At 43.7% G+C, this 19,902-nt stretch overlaps 1 protein-coding gene across 2 annotated transcripts in view; it reads right to left on the reverse strand.

Moving 5' to 3' along the window:
* Positions 1 to 4,865: 4,865 nt before the first annotated feature.
* Znf84 (zinc finger protein 84) overlaps positions 4,866 to 19,902 on the reverse strand; it is a 30,833-nt gene continuing 15,796 nt past the window's right edge. For both annotated transcript variants that reach the window (XM_076838271.2, XM_076838281.2), the window contains exons 4-6: positions 18,813 to 18,939; positions 18,113 to 18,208; positions 4,866 to 11,582 (exon numbers count right to left, since the gene is read on the reverse strand). In XM_076838271.2, coding sequence (XP_076694386.1) covers positions 9,601 to 11,582; positions 18,113 to 18,208; positions 18,813 to 18,939 — 2,205 coding nt within the window. In that variant the 3' untranslated portion in view covers positions 4,866 to 9,600. The remainder of the gene's footprint in view (positions 11,583 to 18,112; positions 18,209 to 18,812; positions 18,940 to 19,902) is intronic.

The raw sequence follows: 19,902 nt of genomic DNA on the forward strand, positions 1-19,902 counted from the left end.
GATGCTCCCTAAAGACTTGGGAAATATGTGAGGCAGCAGCCGCCTGAGGGGCGCCCCTGCTCCCGCCTGTCCTTACCTGTCCTGCCTGCACTTTAAGAGGTGCAGATACTAGCGCTCTGGACTCACTGAACCCCTGGGATGCTGCCATGTCTGATAGAGGAGGACGCATGAGGACCTTCCAATATGTAATGACATCTCCTCCAGATGCCCACTAGGCCCAGAGAACAGTGAACTGATCTTAAAAGAATCCTTCGTTCAGCAATCTTTTCACCTGAATGTCCTCTACCCAGTATTTAGAAATTACTTTTGGGGTTTTTTGTTGTTACTGTTGTTGTTGTTTTGGTGTTTTGTTTTGTTTGGTTTGGTATTCGGGATTTAACTCAGGGGCACTCAGCCACTGAGCCACATCCCCAGCCCTGTTTGATATTTTATTTAGAGACAGGGTATCACGGAGTTGCTTAGAGCCTCACTTTTGCTGACCATGACTTTGAACTCACAATCCTCCGTTTCAGCCTTCCAAGCCACTGGGATTATAGGCATGGGCCACTGCGCCTGGCTAGAAATTATTTTCAGTTAAAGTCATTGTACTACAGTGATATGTGCATACCCATGTTTATTGTAACATGATTCACAGTAGCCAAACTATGGAACCAATCTAGATGTCCATCAACAGAAGAATGGATAAAGAAAATGTGGTACATACACACAATGGAATTTTTTTTCCAGCCATAAAGAAGAATGAAATTATGTCATTTGGAGAAAAATGAACGGAACTTGAGTACATTACATTAAGTAGCTTCTAGCATGGGGGGTAGAGCAAAGAGCTCTCCAGAAGGTCAACCAATAAAAGCAGCCCTGATGCTTGGGCATGCAATCTAGCACACCCTATGGAGCTCAAAGTGTCAATAACAGGGAAAGATGCCACACAGAGTTTGTGATAGACCCCAGGGGAGAACCACAGGCCCATCTCAGCTGCTCTGTAGGAAAACCATCTGGTGGTAGACAATTTTATCGTTTTAGTCTGTTTTCTTCTGCTATAACAATACCTAAGACCATGGTAATTATTTTTAAAAAGGTTCATATAATTCCCAGTTTGTTGCAGTAATTCACTTGCAGGTCAGCATGGGAAAAGAAAGAAGAAGAAGCATAGCAAGCGAAGCAGCAGCAGAAAAAAAGTCCTTTATTGTATACAAGCAATCTTTTTATAGTATTGTGAACAAAGAAGGCAGCCTTCCAACATCAATAAATCAGGTCTTTCAACTAATTAAACATAGCACACAGAAGTTTTACTTTCTAATCAGAAGTGACCCGCTTCTCATGGCTAATCTACTCTCGGCCTGGAGTATGCTGAGCTCTGCTCTTTGTTAGAACAGATAAAAAAATTTTCTCAGCGCCCTCCAAGCCCACTTGGCAGAACATCCCGTTTGCAGGCAAGTTCTCCCAAGGACAGCAGACACCTCGTTTTCAAGCATGTCTGTTGTTACCTATCTAAACCTTGAAGGAGCCTCTCGTTTGCGAGCAGGCCCTCCCAAGGACAGCAAACATCTCATTTTCAAGCATGTCCGCTGTAACTTTATCTAAACCTTGAAGGAGCTCCTCGTTTGCGAGCAGGCCCTCCCAAGGACAGTAGATGGCTCGTTCTCAAGCATGTCCGCTGTTGCCTTTCTATGTCTCGACAGAATATCCTGTTTGCAGGCAAACTCCATCAAGGACAGTAATAGTAACGCAGTCACATCTGATTCTCTACACCAGTTCAGGAGGCTGGGAAGCTCAAGATGAGGTAGATGCATCTGTCAAGGGCCTCATGCAAGTACTGGAAAGAAGCATCAGAGAGAGACAGCGGGACACAGAGAGAGAAAGGGGAAAAGGTGCCAGATTCACTTCATAACACCACAGTCTCACCAGTACAGTCACCCAGTCCCAAGAGAGCAAGAACCTGCTCCCTCGAGGAGCATGAGTCTTCCTTAGCCAGGCACAGTGGCACAGGCCTGTGATCCCAGTGACTAGGGAGGCTTAGATAGGAAGACAGCAAATGCAAGGCCAACCTCAGCAACTTAGGGAGACCTTCAGCAACTCAGGGAGATCCTGTCTCAAAAATAAAAAATAGAGTTGGCTATGCAGCTAAGCAAAAACGTGCATCAGTAAAGTGCCCCTCAGTTCAATCCCCAGTATTAAAAAATAAAAAACAAATTTGAAGCCCCAACACCACCGCACTGGGGACCAAGATACAGCATAAGTTTGGGTGGGGGTGGCCACATTAAAATCATTGCACATGTGCTCCTGAGAAACAGCTCCTGGTGTGTCATCAGGACCTGAGAGATGGAACACCCCATTGCAATCCATCAAGCGATGTGGTCACACTGTCCACAAAGGGCTGAGTCACACCAAGACTGCGGCATCAATGTGGACAGGTGCAGCCATTACCCAAAGGGATGCCTCCCTGAGGGCTGTAACCCCCACATCTATAGATGCACTTATTTCCACTGCCGATGGCCACCTATTGCCCCGTGCAAACCGTCAGACAGGAGAGCCTCAGTTCTGCGTGGAAGCAAGGCAACTCACTTAAGGGCAACTTGACAGTCACAAAGGGAAGCCACTCTGCTACAGATGCACGAAGCTAACCACCTGTGGAAAGTGGCCCAAGGCCTGCAGACACAGGGACCTGGTGCATGGTCCAGCTGGCTGGACAGGGCCTGGAAGGGGAAAGTTGGACCAGGACTGCAGTAAAAACAGACCGTGTAGGTGGGCATGCATGGAGATCTTCATGTTGCCCATAGATACTAATCAGAGAACGTCATGGAAGAGGCTCCAGACAGTCATGAGAGCAACCAGATCTGGCTAGGGGCTGCCACAATAGCGCTGGCCCAGCTGGCACATGAACAGGCAGCTGTGGGGCAAAGATAGGGCTTTTGTGTTGGGCCAACACCCAAGTGTAGAGAATCAGATATAACTGCGTTACTATTACTGTCTTGATGGAGTCTACCTGCAAACAGGATATTCTGTCAAGGTATAGATAGGTAACAGTGGACATGCTTGAAAACGAGGTGTCTGCTGTCCTTGGGAGGACTTGCCTGCAAACGGGATGTTCTGCCAAGTGGGCCAGGAGGGCGCTGAGAAAAAAACTTATTATCTGTTCTTAACAAAGAGCAGAGCTCAACATACTCCAGGCCAAGAATAGATTAGCCATGAGAAGTGGGTCACTTCTGATTAGAAAGTAAAACTTCTGTATGTTATGTTTAATTAGCTGAAAGACCTGATTTATTGATGTTGGAAGGCTGCCTTCTTTGTTCACAATACTATAAAAAGATTGCTTCTACACAATAAAGAACTTTTTTTTTCTGCTGCTGCCTTGCTTGCTCTGCTTCTTCTTTCTTTTCCCATGCTGACCTGCATATGAATTACTGCAACACTGAAGTCCCGTTTCCATGGCTGTTTCAGCCACTGTCGGCAGTAAACCTTCACCAGAGGCCACAGCTGTGCCCCTGGAGGTACGGTTCCTGAAGGATATCAGTAAAAACTGGCCTCAGGTTGGCCATTTGGGTTAAGAAAACCCAGTGGTTTGTTCTTATAGGGCAGATTCAAGGGAAGTTTTTAATTCGATGAACATCTGGCCTCAGCCAGAACAATTGCAAAGACTTAGTGTGCTATGCCATTTGGGGACCCAAATAACAGTGCATCAGATGAGGGGGACCCACTTTGAAGCAAAGGAAATGCAAGACTATGCTCAGGACGCAAGGATCCTCTGGACCCAGCACCCTCACAGTGGTGCTGTACTCTGAAGAGCTCTGCTGGAGGTGTGCCTGCAGCAACCAGGCAGGCCAAAGACCTTAGCATGGTTCCGCATACCCAGAGAGAATGTGCAGGGCCCAAACACCTGGCTGAGAGCAGAACACCTGCCTCTGTGACCAAAGACCCCATGGGGAACCTTGTGCCTCATGTGACACCTCTGGGCTCTGTGGGTCTAGAGTTCCTGACTCCTTTACACCACAGGTCAGAGAATGTGTTCTAAGCCATCAACCACAGATGCCCTGTGGGAAGTCTGTGCTCCCTGTGGCCAGGACCAGCAGGCCAGGAGAGTGGGGTTCTGCAGGGCTGCTTGGCACTGACTACCAAGAGGTTCAGCTGCCATCACACAACAGAGCAGACCACAGGAGGGGAACTCAGGACCCTCTAGGCGCCTCTTGGGGCTTCCAGGCCAAACTACTACAGTAATGGCCAGAGACAGCAGCTTGGATCAGGGAAGGGCATGGTGATGAGGGCTCAGACCCTGTGGGGATGAGGTCCTGGGACATGCCAGAGGCCGTAATAAAGGGACTACCAGGGAGCAAACACAGCCAGAGGAGCTGTGGCTGTCCTACTCACCTTCCTCGGTGTCCCAGAGCCCCACTGAAACCCTAGAGCAGCGACTTCCAGAGGTAACTTAAGACAGTGTCTAAGCAGGGGAAGAGCAAAATGCAGTCCCAGATGCATCGTCCAGATCCTCCTCAAGGAAGAACATGCTGTCCATTGGCAGAGGGAGCAGTCAGCAGACAACCTGGCTATCAACTTGTCCAGGTCTCCTGAGGGCCCCTAGCCTGCCTCTCACAGCTGAGCCAGGCCTGGCCATCATGGCCCACCAAGACATTCCAGCAAACAATATCTGCTCTGGGCGCCATTGGCTTGGGACAACCGAAAGTCCAGTTTGACATTTTCCTTTATTTAATCCTTTCTTATTCTCCCACAATTCGGCAGCTGCTAACCTCAGGAAACACCTTGTACCTCAAACTTCTCAGTGCCTGCCTCCTAAGAACCCACTTTATGACAGCCTGGCTTCGTGTTAGTAAGGATATTTGGGTTGTAAGTAACAAACACAACATGAACCAGCAAAGCAAACAAGAGGCTTTATTAGGATATCTGGATTATCCCAACAATTGAAGCATGGAAAGGGCAGAGTAAATCTGGACATCAAGACAAGGAGAAGCAGGTACCAGGCCTTTTCTGGACCTTGCTTCCACGATAGCTTCATCTTCTCTACTGCAGACCACATTTCTCCATGGAACAGAAAACAGCCAACATTAAATATTATAACTCCAGCAACTAGAGACAAGAGTCACGCTTTCCAGAAGCCTTCTAATGGAAAAGATAAAACATACAATGATTACATTGTCACAGTGAGAAATACATGGACAGGTTCATAACCACATGCATCAAATATTGGATAACCATTAACAAAGAACCACAGCATTTAGCTGCAATAGATTTGGAAAAAAAAAAAATCCACCCCCCAAAAAAACAAAGATCAGAGAGTACAGAAACCTCTAGGAACTGCCAATAGTTCAAAGAAACCAGAAAATATTGCATAGGAGAAAAAAATTATGTTCAAAAAATAATTTAAAAATATATTGGCATGGGTTTGTATAAAAGTCCTGGTATATTTCAATGAAGAGTCCACAGTGGGTCACAATATTTCAACATAAAAATGTGTTAGCAAATTTGCATTAAAATGACCACTACATGTAAGAAGTGAAGAAAATGAACTAAAAAGAACGGGGGCAAGGTGCAGAGAGTGTGCCTGAAGCTTCAAGGGCCCTGGATAATTAACGAGCACTCAGAACAGTATTCTCAGGTGCTAAGCATCTGAAAGGTTGCTGGTACCCTAAGCAAATAAGTAGACAGGCAGGCCCACTGAGATTGACAACCTGGATGCATACTGCCAGACAAACAACCAAATGACTGAGGAAGTCTCAAGGGTACATCCCAAAGGCCTAGAGGTCTATACTCTGTTGTTTATAATAAAGGCTTTGCTAGATAAATTATATATGGTATTCATCTCAGGTTTCTACAGGTAGCATTCTTCAAATCAACATCAGGAACCTATGGGGGGATCCACAGATAACTGTGGCAGAGTCCACCTAAAAAAAAAAAAAATGCCAAACAGAGGGCATACCTAGGATAGGTTTCAAAATACACAAACTGAACCTCCAAAAAGCCCCGTTCCTTAGCAAAAAGAGTACAGTATAAATCATCTTTTGTAGAACTTCATACAATTCGAGATCTGTGGAAGAAACTGGTGGCCAAATAGGATAACAAGGAATGCTATCCCATATTAAGTATTCTCCCTCAGTATTGCTTAATATGCTCTATGAAATCACAAGTAAAATCAGTTTAACATCATTATTATTTTGTCCTAGGGATAGAACCCAGGAGTAGTTTATCAATAAGCTACATCCCTAGATCCCTAGTGCTTTCTGAGACAGGGTCTAGCAAAGTTTCTGAGGCTGGCCTCAAATTTTCAATTTTCCTGCTGCATCCTCCCAAGTAGCTGAATTATAGGCATGTACAATCATGCCCAACAAAATTTCCTTTTAAAAAATACCTTTGTTTTATTTATTTATTTTTATGTGTTGCTGATGATCAAACCCAATGTCTCCATGTGCTAGACAAGCACTCTGTCACTGAGCCACAATCCCAACCCCAAAACTTCCTTCGTGATGTGGGATTTATGATAGGAAATCAATGAGGGAAGTGTAGAAAGATGTTTTTTGTAGTTAAGGCATTTAAAACATACACTAAAAATATCTAATTCCAGAATCAGAGCTCCCCCCCAGGGACGTGGCAGAATCAGAAAGTTCCAAAGAGGCTTCACAAAGCAACTGGGTGCACACCAGGTCCTCTGTGGACTAGGTCTCTGAGTCAGCACTGAACCTCCCTGTGACTAGAGCCTGACTCTCAAAAAGCTGAGGGTTGTTCTCGGACAATCAATCAGCAGGCTAGTGCTGAAGTTCCACTACCCATTGAAGACAGTATTAGGTTTAACTGCTTAATAGTTAGTGGAATAACCTAAAAGTGGAGCAAGCAAATTTGGAAAAGATTGCTGACTCAGTACTAGACCTAATGAACCAATTTGTATGACTAGGAAAGAGACACCATGAGAAATGGAAGGGAAAAGTGGAAAAATCACAAAGCCGAACATCATTCTGTTATTGTTTGTTCATTTACAAAGGTTTGTTTCCTTTGCCGGGCAAAATAACTTTCAAGCATTAGAGAAAATAGGCACACAATAAACTGGAGGAAGAATAATGAATCAGGAAGTTAGATGTTTAAAAATTACTATGAGGGGCTGATGTTGTGGTTCAGCGGTAGAGCGCTCGATTCGCATGCACAAGGCCCTGGGTTCAATCCTCAGCACCACAAACAATTAATTAATTAATTAATTAAAAGTTAAATAAAAATTGTTTAAAAAAATTTACTATGATCCAGGCATACTGGTACCTGCCTGTAATCCTAGTGGCTCAGGAGGCAGAGGCAAGAGGATTGCAAGTTCAAGGCCAGTCTCAGCAACTTAGTGAGGCCCTGTCTCTAAATAAAAAATAAAAAGGGCTAGGGATGTGGCTCAGTGGTAAAGCACCCTTGGATACAATCCCTGGCACACACACACAAAAAAAATCACTATGAGAGGGGAGGGGCTGAGGGTATAGCTGAATGGGAGAGCACCTGCCTGGTGTGCCCAAGGCCCTAGGTTCAATCCCTAGCACCACAAAAAAATTACTATGAAAAAAGAGTGGGGACAATTTGGACATTGAAATTCTGTTATATTGGTTTAGAAATTGAATCACATTTATCTAATGTCTTAACTTCCCAACCATGTTGCAAAATTAATTAAAGAAAGAATATGATTAGAATAGAAATTACATAAACCATACTAATAAGACAATTTTGGGTGCTGGAGCTGTGGTTTAGTGGTAGCTTGCTTGCCTAGAATTATGAGAAACTGGGTTTGATTTTCAGACCACATATACACAAATAAAATAAAGATCCATTGAAGACTAAAATTAAAAAAAATTTAAAAAACAAGCGGGGGCTAGGGTTGTAGCTCAGTGGTAGAACACTTGCTTCACACATGTGAGGCACTGGGTTCGAGCCTCAGCACCTCATAAAAATAAACAAAATAAATAAGTTTTTTAAAAGCAATTTCTGTGTAAGAAAAATCTCAATTTTCTGAAGTTTGAAATCAAGCCCAAAAGCTTGATTTTAGACATTTCTGAACATTACAGAGAGAATGAACTATAAAATTCTAATTTAGCTAAGGGATGTTTCCTGCATTTTAAAGGAAATGAAATTTAAAATAGTAATTTCTCCCAGGAGTCATGGAGCTGTTGAAAGAAGGTGAAACACAAATATGTCAAATGAAGAAATTACAGAAATCTTGTTTCCTAATAATTGTCCAGTAGTCACAGAAATGTGCAGGAAGGCAGAAGCAGCTTCCCTGAATGTTCACAGAGTATTTCACCACAAAATTCATTGTATTTTACTTAACAGTGAATTGTCACTCTTAAATAATTGGTTTCCACAACTAATTTTTTTTAACAACACCCAGAACAGCAGCAACACAGAGCAGCTGTATTTCATCACAGCAGTTCGGAGGCAAGCTGTGCCTGGGTCTCGCAGCCTGGGAACACAGGCAGGAGGAACAACCTGAGGCCTTGTGTCCCTCAGAGTCTGCAGCAGAGGACTGCAGCTCACCACCCCTTCTTCAGTCAGTATCTTGTATCACTGTGCTACTCTTGGTTCCTGCCTCTGCATATACAAGATTTTATATAAAATGTTCCTCAGACTCTGAGGGCACTGGAAATGTTAACATTACTGAAGAAGAAGGTCAATATTAACAACCAATTTCTGTAGATGTCAACAAACAATAAGAAAAAAGAAATGTGTTATTATTGCCTAATCTATTGATTCTGGCAAAAAGCCATGTTAAATCAATTACCCTTTTCACAGTATTAAGACAGAAAAGCCAGTGACATGTAGTGTCTTGACACATCAAAGGGACCATAAGCTACATATGCTTCACGCTTCCTGCAACAGCTACCTGCAATGCCCAAATACAAAGCATTATGTGACAGAGGATAATAAGCCATAAATACAAGAAATCTCCTATTCAGATGTTTCAATGATTCATTTATTCACATATTTTTAAAACTTCCTACTTTGAAGGAAACATCTCTCACCCACTTAGACTGCTGGTACCCACATCTATAATTGTGAGGTTTCCATGACAGCATTACTTCAAGGGTCACACATTTCCAAGGTAATTCTTAGGCTTATCTACAACATGAACTCTCTAAAGTACAACATCCTGGGGGTACATGTCCCATAGATAGTGATTTCATAGAAGTTCATTCCTAACGGCATATTCTTATGTACAACAAGCTCTTGTTTCCTGAAAAAGTATTGCCTCACTTGCTGCATTCTGGGAATTATCCCTCATCTCCTGTGGGAATATTTAATAGCTGATGAGATTTGACCTCTGGAAGGCTTTCTGATATTCACAGGATTTCCCTTGCTGGAACTTTCCACTGCATAAGACTTGACCATGGTTGGGAAGGATATGTTACTCACTGTGTTCGTAGTATCATTCTGCTCCATGAAGGCTGGTGTCCAAATATTCTCGCATGCTTCCTGCTGAGTGCTCTACCTATATAGCTTCATTTATAGAGTTCTGATCCTAAGGAATACTCTGATGAAAAACGTGATACAAATATTACCTGAAAAATTACCATAACTGCATTTTCTGAAGTAGAACAAAGTGAGATCTGTCAAAACGTCCCATCATGGGCACACCTAGGCCATCCTTACTGTGTGAGTTCTCTGATGATTAATGAGCTGGGACTTCTGTGGGAAGGCTTTCCCACACTCATTGCATTGGTAAGGCTTCTCTCCCGTGTGGATTCGCTGATGATTAACAAGCTGTGACTTCTGAGAGAAGGCTTTCCTACATTCACCACATCCATAGGGCTTCTCACCTGTGTGTGTCCTCTGATGTGGGATAAGGTGTGACTTCCGAGAGAAGGCTTTGCCACATTCCCTGCATTCAAAGGGTTTCTCTCCTGTATGGATTCTCTGGTGATTAATGAGACTTGACTTCTCCCTGAAGGCTTTTCTGCATTCACTGCATTCATAAGGTTTTTCTCCTGTATGAGTTCTCTGATGTCTAATTAATTCTGATTTCTCAAAGAATGCTCTTGTACAAAGACTGCACTTGTAGGGTTTCTCTCCTGTGTGGATTCTCTGATGAGTATTTAGCTGTGACTTCTGGGAGAAGGCCTTTTCACAGTCCCTACATTCATATGGCTTCTCTCCTGTGTGAGTTCTCTGATGAGTTGCAAGACTGGACTTCTCACCAAAGGCTTTGCCACATTCTGTGCACTCATAGGGTTTCTCTCCTGTGTGTGTCCTCTGATGTGAAATGAGATGGGACTTCTGACAGAAGGCTTTCCCACAGTCACTGCACACATACGGTTTTTCTCCCGTATGAATTCTCTGATGATTAGTGAGGCTTAACTTTTCACTGAAGGCTTTTCCACATTCACTGCACTCATAGGGCTTTTCTCCAGTATGAGTCCTCTGGTGTCTAACAAGCTGGGATTTCCTGCTGAAGGCTTTCCCACATTTACTACAGGCAAAAGGTTTCTCTCCTGTGTGTGTCATCTGGTGTGATATGAGGTGTGACTTCTGGGAAAAGGCCTTCCCACACTGAATGCATCCATGAGGCTTCTCTCCTGTATGGGTTCTCTGATGATTAATGAGGCTTGACCTCTCTCTAAAGGCTTTCCTACATTCACTGCACTCATAGGGTTTCTCTCCAGTGTGAACAGTCTGATGTCTGATGAGTTCTGATTTCTCAAAGAATGCTTTCCTACAGTCAGCACACCCATAGGGTTTTGTTCCTGTGTGAGTCCTGTGATGGGTAACCAGCTGCGACTTCCTGCTGAAGGCTCTCCCACACTCCCGGCATCCAAAGGGCTTCTCTCCTGTATGAATCCTCTGGTGATTAATAAGATTTGACTTCTCACTGAAAGCCCTCCCACATTCGCTGCATCCATAGGGCTTCTCTCCTGTGTGTGTCCTCCAATGAGATATGAGATGTGACTTCCGGGAGAAAGCTTTCCCGCATTTGCCACACTCATATGGCTTCTCTCCTGTATGTGTCCTCTGATGGGACGTAAGCTGTGACTTTTGGGAGAAAGCTTTCCCACACTGGCTACAATCATAGGGTTTTTCTCCGGTATGAGTTCTGTGATGTGTAACAAACTGTGCCTTCTGAGGAAAGGTTTTGCCACATTTACCACAGCCATAGGCTATCTCCCTTATGTGTCTGCTCTGATGTTTAATGAGACTGGATTTTTTACTGAAGCGTCTCCTACATTCACTGCATTCATAGAGTTTCTCTCCTAACCGAGTTCTGTGGAAAATGACAATCTGTGACTTTTTATAGCTATTGTTACCACATTTATCACATTCATAGTATTTCAACCAAGAATCAGTTTCCTCAGATTCAGTATTGAGAAACAATTTATTAAATACATTCAAGTCATCTGATTCCATTCTTCCATAATCTGCTCTTGGAATAAGCAAATCTAAATGATGTCTTAAAATCAATCCATCTAAGTCACCTTCATTATTTGATTTACTTAAAGGAACAACGTTCATACTTGGACTGAAATTTTTTCCAAATGCATCCCATTCATGACTTCTTTTCACATTTTTAAGCTTGTCTTGGTTATCCTGGTGCCACTTCATGTGACCATCTACTTGCCAGACTTCTACAAAGGAAACAAAACACCCATTTGGTTATGCTTAACTAAATAAAACACCAGAAATGCTATGCTGAGGTACTAACTGCCTTTTTTTAAAAAATTATTTATTTATTATTTATTTATTTTTGGTGCTGGGGATGCACTGTGCATGCCAAGCAAGCACTCTACCAACTGAGCTTTATCTCCAGCCCAACTGTGTTTTTAAGGTTTAGCCTCTGAGTATAAAATAACTCCCAAAGTAGAATGCTTACCCCCTAGGTACTGAAAAATATAGGAAGCAGTGAAAACAGAACAAACCTACAGTCACCTTTGGCTCTTGCCAGACATGAGTTTATCAAAGAAAAATGTGAATGCATGAAGATCCAGGAGTGGTGGTGCATGCCTGCAATCCCAATAACTCGGAGAGGTAGGAAAATCATAAATTTGGGGCCAACCTTAGCAATTTAGCAAGGCCCTAAAAAGCATAATGAGAACCCAACTCAAAATAAAAATAAAAGGGGCTATAGGTGTGGCTCAGTGGTTAAGCACCCCTAGGTTTAATCTCTAGTATCCCACCACCACCAAAAAAAAAAACATGCAGAAAGAGCAATCAGAAACAAAGACAAGAGGCTGGAAGAAGCACTGATCCAGTGTTCTCAGGAACCACCTCACTCGGTGCCCACTGAAAGCATATCATGGGACTGCCAAGATAGTAGAACAGTTAGCCGGTAAGACAAAGAACAGATTATACAAAACACAACTGAGCTGGGGCTGGAGTTATGGCTCAGTGGTAGAGCGCTTTCCTTGCACACATGAGGCACTGGGTTCAATCCTCAGCACCACATAAAATAAATAAGTAAAACAAAGGTATTTTTAAAAAAAACACAACTGAGCTAAAACTGTGGTAAGTAATATGAAGCACATGAATGAATTGAAGTAACTGCCTACAGCCATTTCAAGCTTGAGGATGAGAACTATTCTGTATATTTTCCCCATTCTCAGATGTTCTGGAAGTTGGATTTAAACTTGCCACACACATCTCACACACTACTACCAACAGACCCTCGCTTGCACCACACTTCAACCATGTCCTCTCTCATTCAAATCCTCAGGCACACAGCTTTGAAATCCACAAAGCAGCTCACTCACATCATCCCAAGACCTGAGTTACCATTCTCAGCATGTTCTGAGTTGGATAGTAATTTTATATAGCTCTATATCCATCATCCTCATGGTGTAACCACTTAACACTAATTGCTGCAAGTGCTCTTCAAAAGGCCTGTTTTTTAATAAAAGCTTTTTTGTGTGAGGTCAATTTGGGTGTGAAATACAATCAGTAATGTGAAAACTTTAATTTTTTTGGCACTAGGGATTGAATCCAGAGGCATTTTACCATGGAGCCACACCCCCAGACCTTTTTTTATTTCTTTATTTTGAGAAAGAGCCTTGCTGACTTGCTGAGGCTGGCCTCAAAATTCTGATCTCCTGCCTCAGCCTCGAATCACTGAGATTACAGGTGTGCACCACCAGCAGGTTTTACCACCTTCTAATCACACTTTTATCTAATTACATCTTCCAATCTGTGGTCAGACTGAACTTCCAAAAATATAAATCAAATAATTAAACTTTTATTTAAAATTATAAATCAATCCTAATTCTTGTGTGTGTGTGTGTGTGGGGGGGTGTCCTGGGGAACTAACTCAGAGCCTTGCATATACCAGGCAAGCACCCTACCACTAAGCCACATCCCCAGCACTCCTAGCTCCTTTTCAATGCCTGTGAGTGGGCGGGGGGGGGGGGGAGGGGAGGGTGACTCAGAGGCAGAGCTCTTGCCTAGTATGCTTGAGGCCCTGGGTTCCAAACCCAGCACTGTAAGGAGAAAGAAACAATCAGAGAAGAAAAAATTCTTTAAAGATTCACTGCCTCCAAGTAGAGGCAGGACTGGCCCCTGCCCTCTCCCAGTCACTTTAGAGCTCCCAATACACTGACCTCCAGCCACACAGGCTTCCATTCTGTTTCTTAAAGTCACTAGGCCCCTTCCTGACTTACAACATTCCTATTTGTCATTCCTTTGGGGACACTTTCTCCTAGTTCTTCACACAGCTTGCTCATCTCATGGTCCTCATGTGCAGACCCAGCTTCTCCACATTTATCATTCTGTGCTGGACTGCATACTTGTATTACCTCAAAAATCATATGCTGAAGCCCCCACTGAGTCTGCATTTGGAAAAGATGAAGGTCAAAGAGGCTGTGAGAATGGAACTCTGAAGTGATAGTATCAGTGTCTATAAGAGACACCAGAGAACACTGTCCCCTGCACCAGCATGCACTGAAGAAAGGTCACACACAGCAGAAAGGAGCTGTCTGCAAGTCAGGAAGACAGCCCTCACCAGAGATCTGGCACCTTGACTTGGATTTCCTCCAAGTGAGAAATAAACTTCTTCCTTCACTTTTTTTCTTTTTCTTTTTTTTTTTTTTTTTGGTATTGGGGATTGAACCCAGGGGCAATTAACCACTGAGTGACATCTCCTGCCCTTCATTTTTTATTTTGAGAAAGGGTCTCTCTAAGTTGCTGAGGCTGGCCTTGATCTCCCTGCTTCAGCTTCTCACATTACTAGGATTATAGGCATGCACCATAACATCTGACCTAAGAAATAAACTTCTGGTTGTTTAGGCCATTGCTTCTGTGGTATTTTGTTGTGGTAGCCCAAAGACACTAATACATTCTCTATTGTGACATGTAAATCAATTTCCACAACTGCCATGCCAGGGTCTGGATTTTACTTGGGTTATTTGCTCTCCTGTTCTTTCATCTTCTCACTGCAAAATGAGCATTATATGGGGAGGAAACATTTCCACTGCCCCTACTGTGCCCAAGGCACCTGTCTTAGTGCTAGAAAAGCAGCAGAGATCATGGGAAGGAAATACATCCTTACTGCCCCTTCAGAGCCCAGGGCACCTGGTTCGGTGCCTGAAAAGCAGAAGAGATCAGCAGGTACTCAATGCAGAAAAGTGAGTGTTCTCCAGAGAAAGCCTGCCTGCACAGTTGTCTCTTAGATACTGCCTCGGTCCAAGGCTTGAAGAGTGCTCCCAGCATTCTGTTCGTGGCAAAAACTCACATGCCTGGACTGCACACCTATAGATTTCTGGGTTATGTCAGCACAGGGGAAATGAGCACCTGCCAGCTCCCCCTGGACTGCACACCTGCAGATAAGACTGCTAGGGCCTGTCAACACAGGGGGACAGAGCCATACCTGCCAGCTCCCCCTGGACTGCACACCTGCAGATAAGACTGCTAGGGCCTGTCAACACAGGGGGACAGAGCCATACCTGCCAACTCCAAGAAGACTATGGGCAATGAGGCCCTAATGGGCTTCCCTAGGCAGGCAAACTGGACGCCAGTTGCTACTACATGTTTCTGCAGGAGAGTGCACCATGTGGTCCCAAGGAGGTCATGGGAAGCTAGTACACTGGTTCCTTTAGACTCTGCCTGGGATCTCTTCCTATGATCCAGTCTCATTAAGGTACAGAAATAAACCCCAACCACAGGGCAGCTACAGGCCAAGTAGCTATAGGCCCTGGAGTCTCTCTTATGACTCTGAACATGGGGTGGTCTTGTGGACACTTATATGCAATCCCTGTTTGCATAAATAATTTTGACAATTAATTATGCGCTGCCTTGCAATGAAATATAAACATTCAATGTTTAAATGCTGAACAAAAAGTTTAAAAAATAAGGGGCTGGGGTTATGGCTCAGCAGTAGAGTGCTTGCCTCACTTGTGTGAGATCCTGGGTTCAACCCCCTGTATCACATAAAAATAGATAAGTGAAATAAACTTTTATTGGACAAATAAAAAATATTTTTTAAAAATTAAAAAAATAAAAGCCAGCTACAGATGTCACTTTTTTTTTTTTAGTTGTAGATGGACAAAATAACTTTATTTCATTTATTTATTTATTTATTTTTAAGTGGTGCTGAGGATTGAACCCAGTGCCTCACACAGGCTAGGTGAGTGCTCTACCACTGAGCCACAACCCCAGCCCAACATCTTCTTAACCAAGTATCAGAGTTTGCATCTGGAATGTCCCCCAAAGTCTTGTGATGAAAGCATGGTCTCCAATGCAGCAAGTTTCAGAGGTGGGGCTTTGAGGCTGTAAGGGATCATGATGGTTCTGACCTCACCAGTGGATTAATCCATTGGCAGCTGTGTGGATGATTGGAAAGTGGGGACTGGTTGGAGGAAGCAGATCTCTGGGGGCATGCCCTGAAATGGTTCACCTTCTCCCCAATCCCACCCTCATCTCTCTGCTTCCCAACTGCCATAAGAAGAGCTGCTTTCCTCTGACACAACCTTCCACCATGATGTTCTACCTCACATCAGACTCAAGAGCAATGGAGCCAGCCAACCATGGACTGAAATTCTGAGGCCCTGAGACAAAATCAATCTTTCCAGGGCTGGGGCTGTGGCTCACTGGTAGAGTGCTTGCCTAAGAAAGGTGCAAGAAAGGTTCCAGATAGAGGAGAGTGCAGGTGTTCTCTGAACTTGGCCGAAGGGTGTAACGTTTTCTTCCAAGTCTTCTCCAGTGTGACAGCATATTACTCATTTGTCTATTTTCTTCTTTCCCTGCAAATTTATGGCAGCCCCATTTCAACATTTCTCAGTATTTGTGGACTTGCAACATTTATTCTCTGTGTCTGAACTTCCTGTTGTGCTTTGCTAGCTATCCACAGATTCTTAGTCCTTGCTGCAGGAACTGTCTATGCTGTCTTGTGTGAAATGTTCTGGGACTCCAGCCTACATAATTCTCACCCTTTTCTGAGGTCCCATCCCAGACCAGGTCCTAGTGTTGTAATATTTTTTTATTTGGTTGGTTCCTGTTTTGTTTTGTTTTTTTGTTTTTTGTTTTTTTTGCATGTGTAGATGCAAAGGCCTGTAATTTTGTTTCTCTGCTTCAGTTATGAAATGCACAGTGTCCATTTAGTCTATGCCCACAAGCATTATTTTAATACAGAGGTAAAAGCTAGGGTATGCAGCAAATTATCTGGAGAATACCTGACCTGGTGCCCACCCACACACTTGCACTCTCCACTACTTGGAGCCTTTCTTGGGTAGGTGCAAGCATGGTCCACATGTAGAGGCATGGACATTCTGGGGACTTACAATGTCACAGCAGTCCTGAACCAGAGGTGGGAGGTAAAGGGGAAAGGCTAGGCTTCCCAGTTCCCCAAGGGACAAAGGTGAAGGTACAGCAACAGTGTCTGGGGGCTCTCAGAGGAACCAAGCTCCACTGCCCACCTTTTATTGGCACTGCCCCTCCCTTCTCATATCCCCAGTCTCCTGGTGCACTGGAGGAGACCCCTTCTCCAGTAAATTCTTACAATCAGATATACATCTCAGGATCTTCTTTTGGGAGAACCTAAGCCAATGTCAAACAAAAGACAACGAATAAGGTTTAACTGTTCAGTGTGTGTGGTATGCTTTTTCAAAATCAAGCACAATGGTATTATTGAAGGTAACTTATGAAAATTCAGAATCCGATCCATCTAACATTTTGAGAACTTCAGCAATGAGACATTTAGGTGGAAGTTGAGGACCGGGTGCGGTGGCGCACACCTGTAATCCCAGAGGCTTGGAAGGCGGAGGCAGGAGGATCGAAAGTCCAAAGCCAGCCTCAGCAATTTGGCAAGGTGCTAAGCAACTCAGTGAGACCCCTGTCTCTAATAAAATAGGGCTGGGGATGTGGCTCAGTGTTGAGTGCCCCTAAGTGCAATCCCTGGTACCCCCCAACCAAAAAAAATTTAAGTGGGAGTTGAGGAGGGAAGACTTTCAAAAGATATTTATCTCCCAAAGAGCAGAACATTTAAAAATGATAGCTAAAGCAGGAAAATTGAAAGTTCAAGGCCAGCCGGGGCAAAGTAGCAAGACCTGTCTAAAAATGAAAATTTAAAAGGGCTGGCAACACAGCTCAGTGGTACAGCACCCCTAGTTCCAGTTCTCAGTACTGTAAATATATAAAGATAAATAAAAGTAAAGACAACAATAAGGAAGAATGGGAGGAAGAGATTCCCCTTACACTCCATGGTCTAATCCAGAGAAAACACAAACAGGACCTATTTGAAGAGGCAATGTCTGGGATGGGTAGTGGCTCTATTTTTTAGTAAGTGACTCTGAACAGAGGGCTTCACAAGCTGCTCCAATATTGAAGGGAAAATTAAAATGCTGGAATGCACAAGCAGGTTATCTTTGACCACAGGGGAAAGAAGGACAGATCACACACACCAAAGGAGAGCAGATCACACAACAAGTATGAGCCCTGGATTCCAAGGCAGGGAATAACATCAGGACTCTGAGGAAGAAAACACGTTTAATCCTAAACTGCAAACCAAGAAGCCACATCTGACTGGGATTTATCTGAGTAGCTGTCGTTAGCTGCTCCAAATCACCACACAGGTATAGGGATTTTGAAAAGAGCAGATTTCAAAGGTTCCAGACCAATACTACTCGCTGAGGTTGGATTTCTACTTCCGCCCACCTCCAGGTTCTCTCACGCTCACCTGCAGAGTCTGAACGTGGAGTGTCTCCATCTCCCACCCATGGCTCTTCGCCTTGCTCCAACTTGAAGATGACGTCTGGCTTCATAACTTCATAGCCTGTTGGGGGGAAATCACCAAGGGATTGGTTCTGGCTCCTGGGCTTCAGGGCCTCTGAGGAAGCAGCAGGGCTTAACAGGGGGTCTTCATCTCAACAGACAATTCTTGGGAGTCATGACAACAGCTGCCCCTGAGGTGAACAGGTCTAAGGATCTTTGACTGCTCCACTCGGCACTGTCTCTGGAGCCACACCACAGGGTTCAACTCCAGGCTCTTTGGCCTTCTTGCTCTCAGTCACTGGGACTTTGCCTCAATTTTCTTCTCAGGAAAAAAGGGTACCTACCACGCAGGACTGCTCCAATGCCTAAACTGGTGGACTCCCTCCTGTGAGGCACCTGGGGTGTGCAGTATGCAGCACAGCACACGGCAGACACCCACCACTGTCACCACTACTCATCAGTTAGGTTTCTGACAACAAACTTAAGGTTTCATTATTGGGAAGGTGGGATCCAGATACTTTCTTGCCAACATAATCCAAGACTTTTATTTCCTAAATTCTGGTCCAAAATCATTAAAAAATTCAGAAGCATTAAGCAACTTTATTAAAAAAGAGAAAAGCAATGCATTGGACATACTCTGAGGTCCCTGAGGAATCTTTTCTTACCCAGTGACACCAGGACGTGGTAGTTCTCCAGCATGACATCCTTGTACAAGGCTTTCTGATGGGGACCCAGTAACAGCCATTCCTTTTGGCTAAAGGCCACACATAGATCTTCAAAGGAGAATGATTCCTGGAAGAGCACAATCCCAGTGAGCCGGAGGTGGTCATCACTGCCTGATCCTGGAGAGGTGTGCCAGGCTCGACACACTGCTCTCACAACTGCACATCACACAGACACCTACTATGTCCCTCGGGGTATTTTTCTTTTTTCTGGAGGGGACAGGTGGACAGGAGTGATACCTAAGATTACAGTCAGAGTTTGTGCACTCCAGGCAACTGCTCTACCACCAAGCTACATCACCTGCTTCTTCATTATTTTATTTTGAGACAGGGTCTTGCTAAGCTACTGAGGCTGGCTTTGAATTCACGATCCTCCTGCCTTGCCCTCCCAGAACTGCTGGGATTACAGGTGAGCACCACCATGCCCAGCTCAGGGTTCAAGATTTTAAAGGGAAAGTTCTAATTGATATTAGAAAATATTGGATGGATCCAGAAGGTGAAATGAAAGCCGGAAATAAAAGCATTTCTTTGAATCCCAGCAATGGAGCCAGCTAAAGGGACAGATTCCTGACACTGATGATGCAGTAAGAAAATGTTAAATCTGCGCCATCTGCATGATTCTGGTTGTTTTAATCTGTCTTTTTACATTGGCTTTTGGTTTCTAAATTTTGTTTTCCAAGCTATTGTATATTTATTTGGATTACAGAACAATTGGTAAGATGAATACTTTCTTTTTGATATGATTAGAAATCTTCTAAATGAAGCTAATTGTCAACTTTATTAAGGAAGATTGCTTTGTGCCCACCACCTGATGTAAAATAAAATCAAGCAATTGCAAAAAAATAAGATAAAATAAAAAAGAACACACGTCTTACTGCTGACAGTTAGCCACTTTATAGAAAGGAAGATAACACGTCCAAAGGCACGTTTTCAAAAGATGACTGAGACTGTAACAAGATGAATTCTTGTCCTAGTCTCCTGAGATCAAAGAAAAACACAAATCTTAAAAATAAAGAATCCTATCATTAAAAAA

Source organism: Callospermophilus lateralis, chromosome 1 (assembly GCF_048772815.1).
Source record: "Callospermophilus lateralis isolate mCalLat2 chromosome 1, mCalLat2.hap1, whole genome shotgun sequence".
Classification (NCBI taxonomy): Eukaryota; Metazoa; Chordata; class Mammalia; order Rodentia; family Sciuridae; genus Callospermophilus; species Callospermophilus lateralis.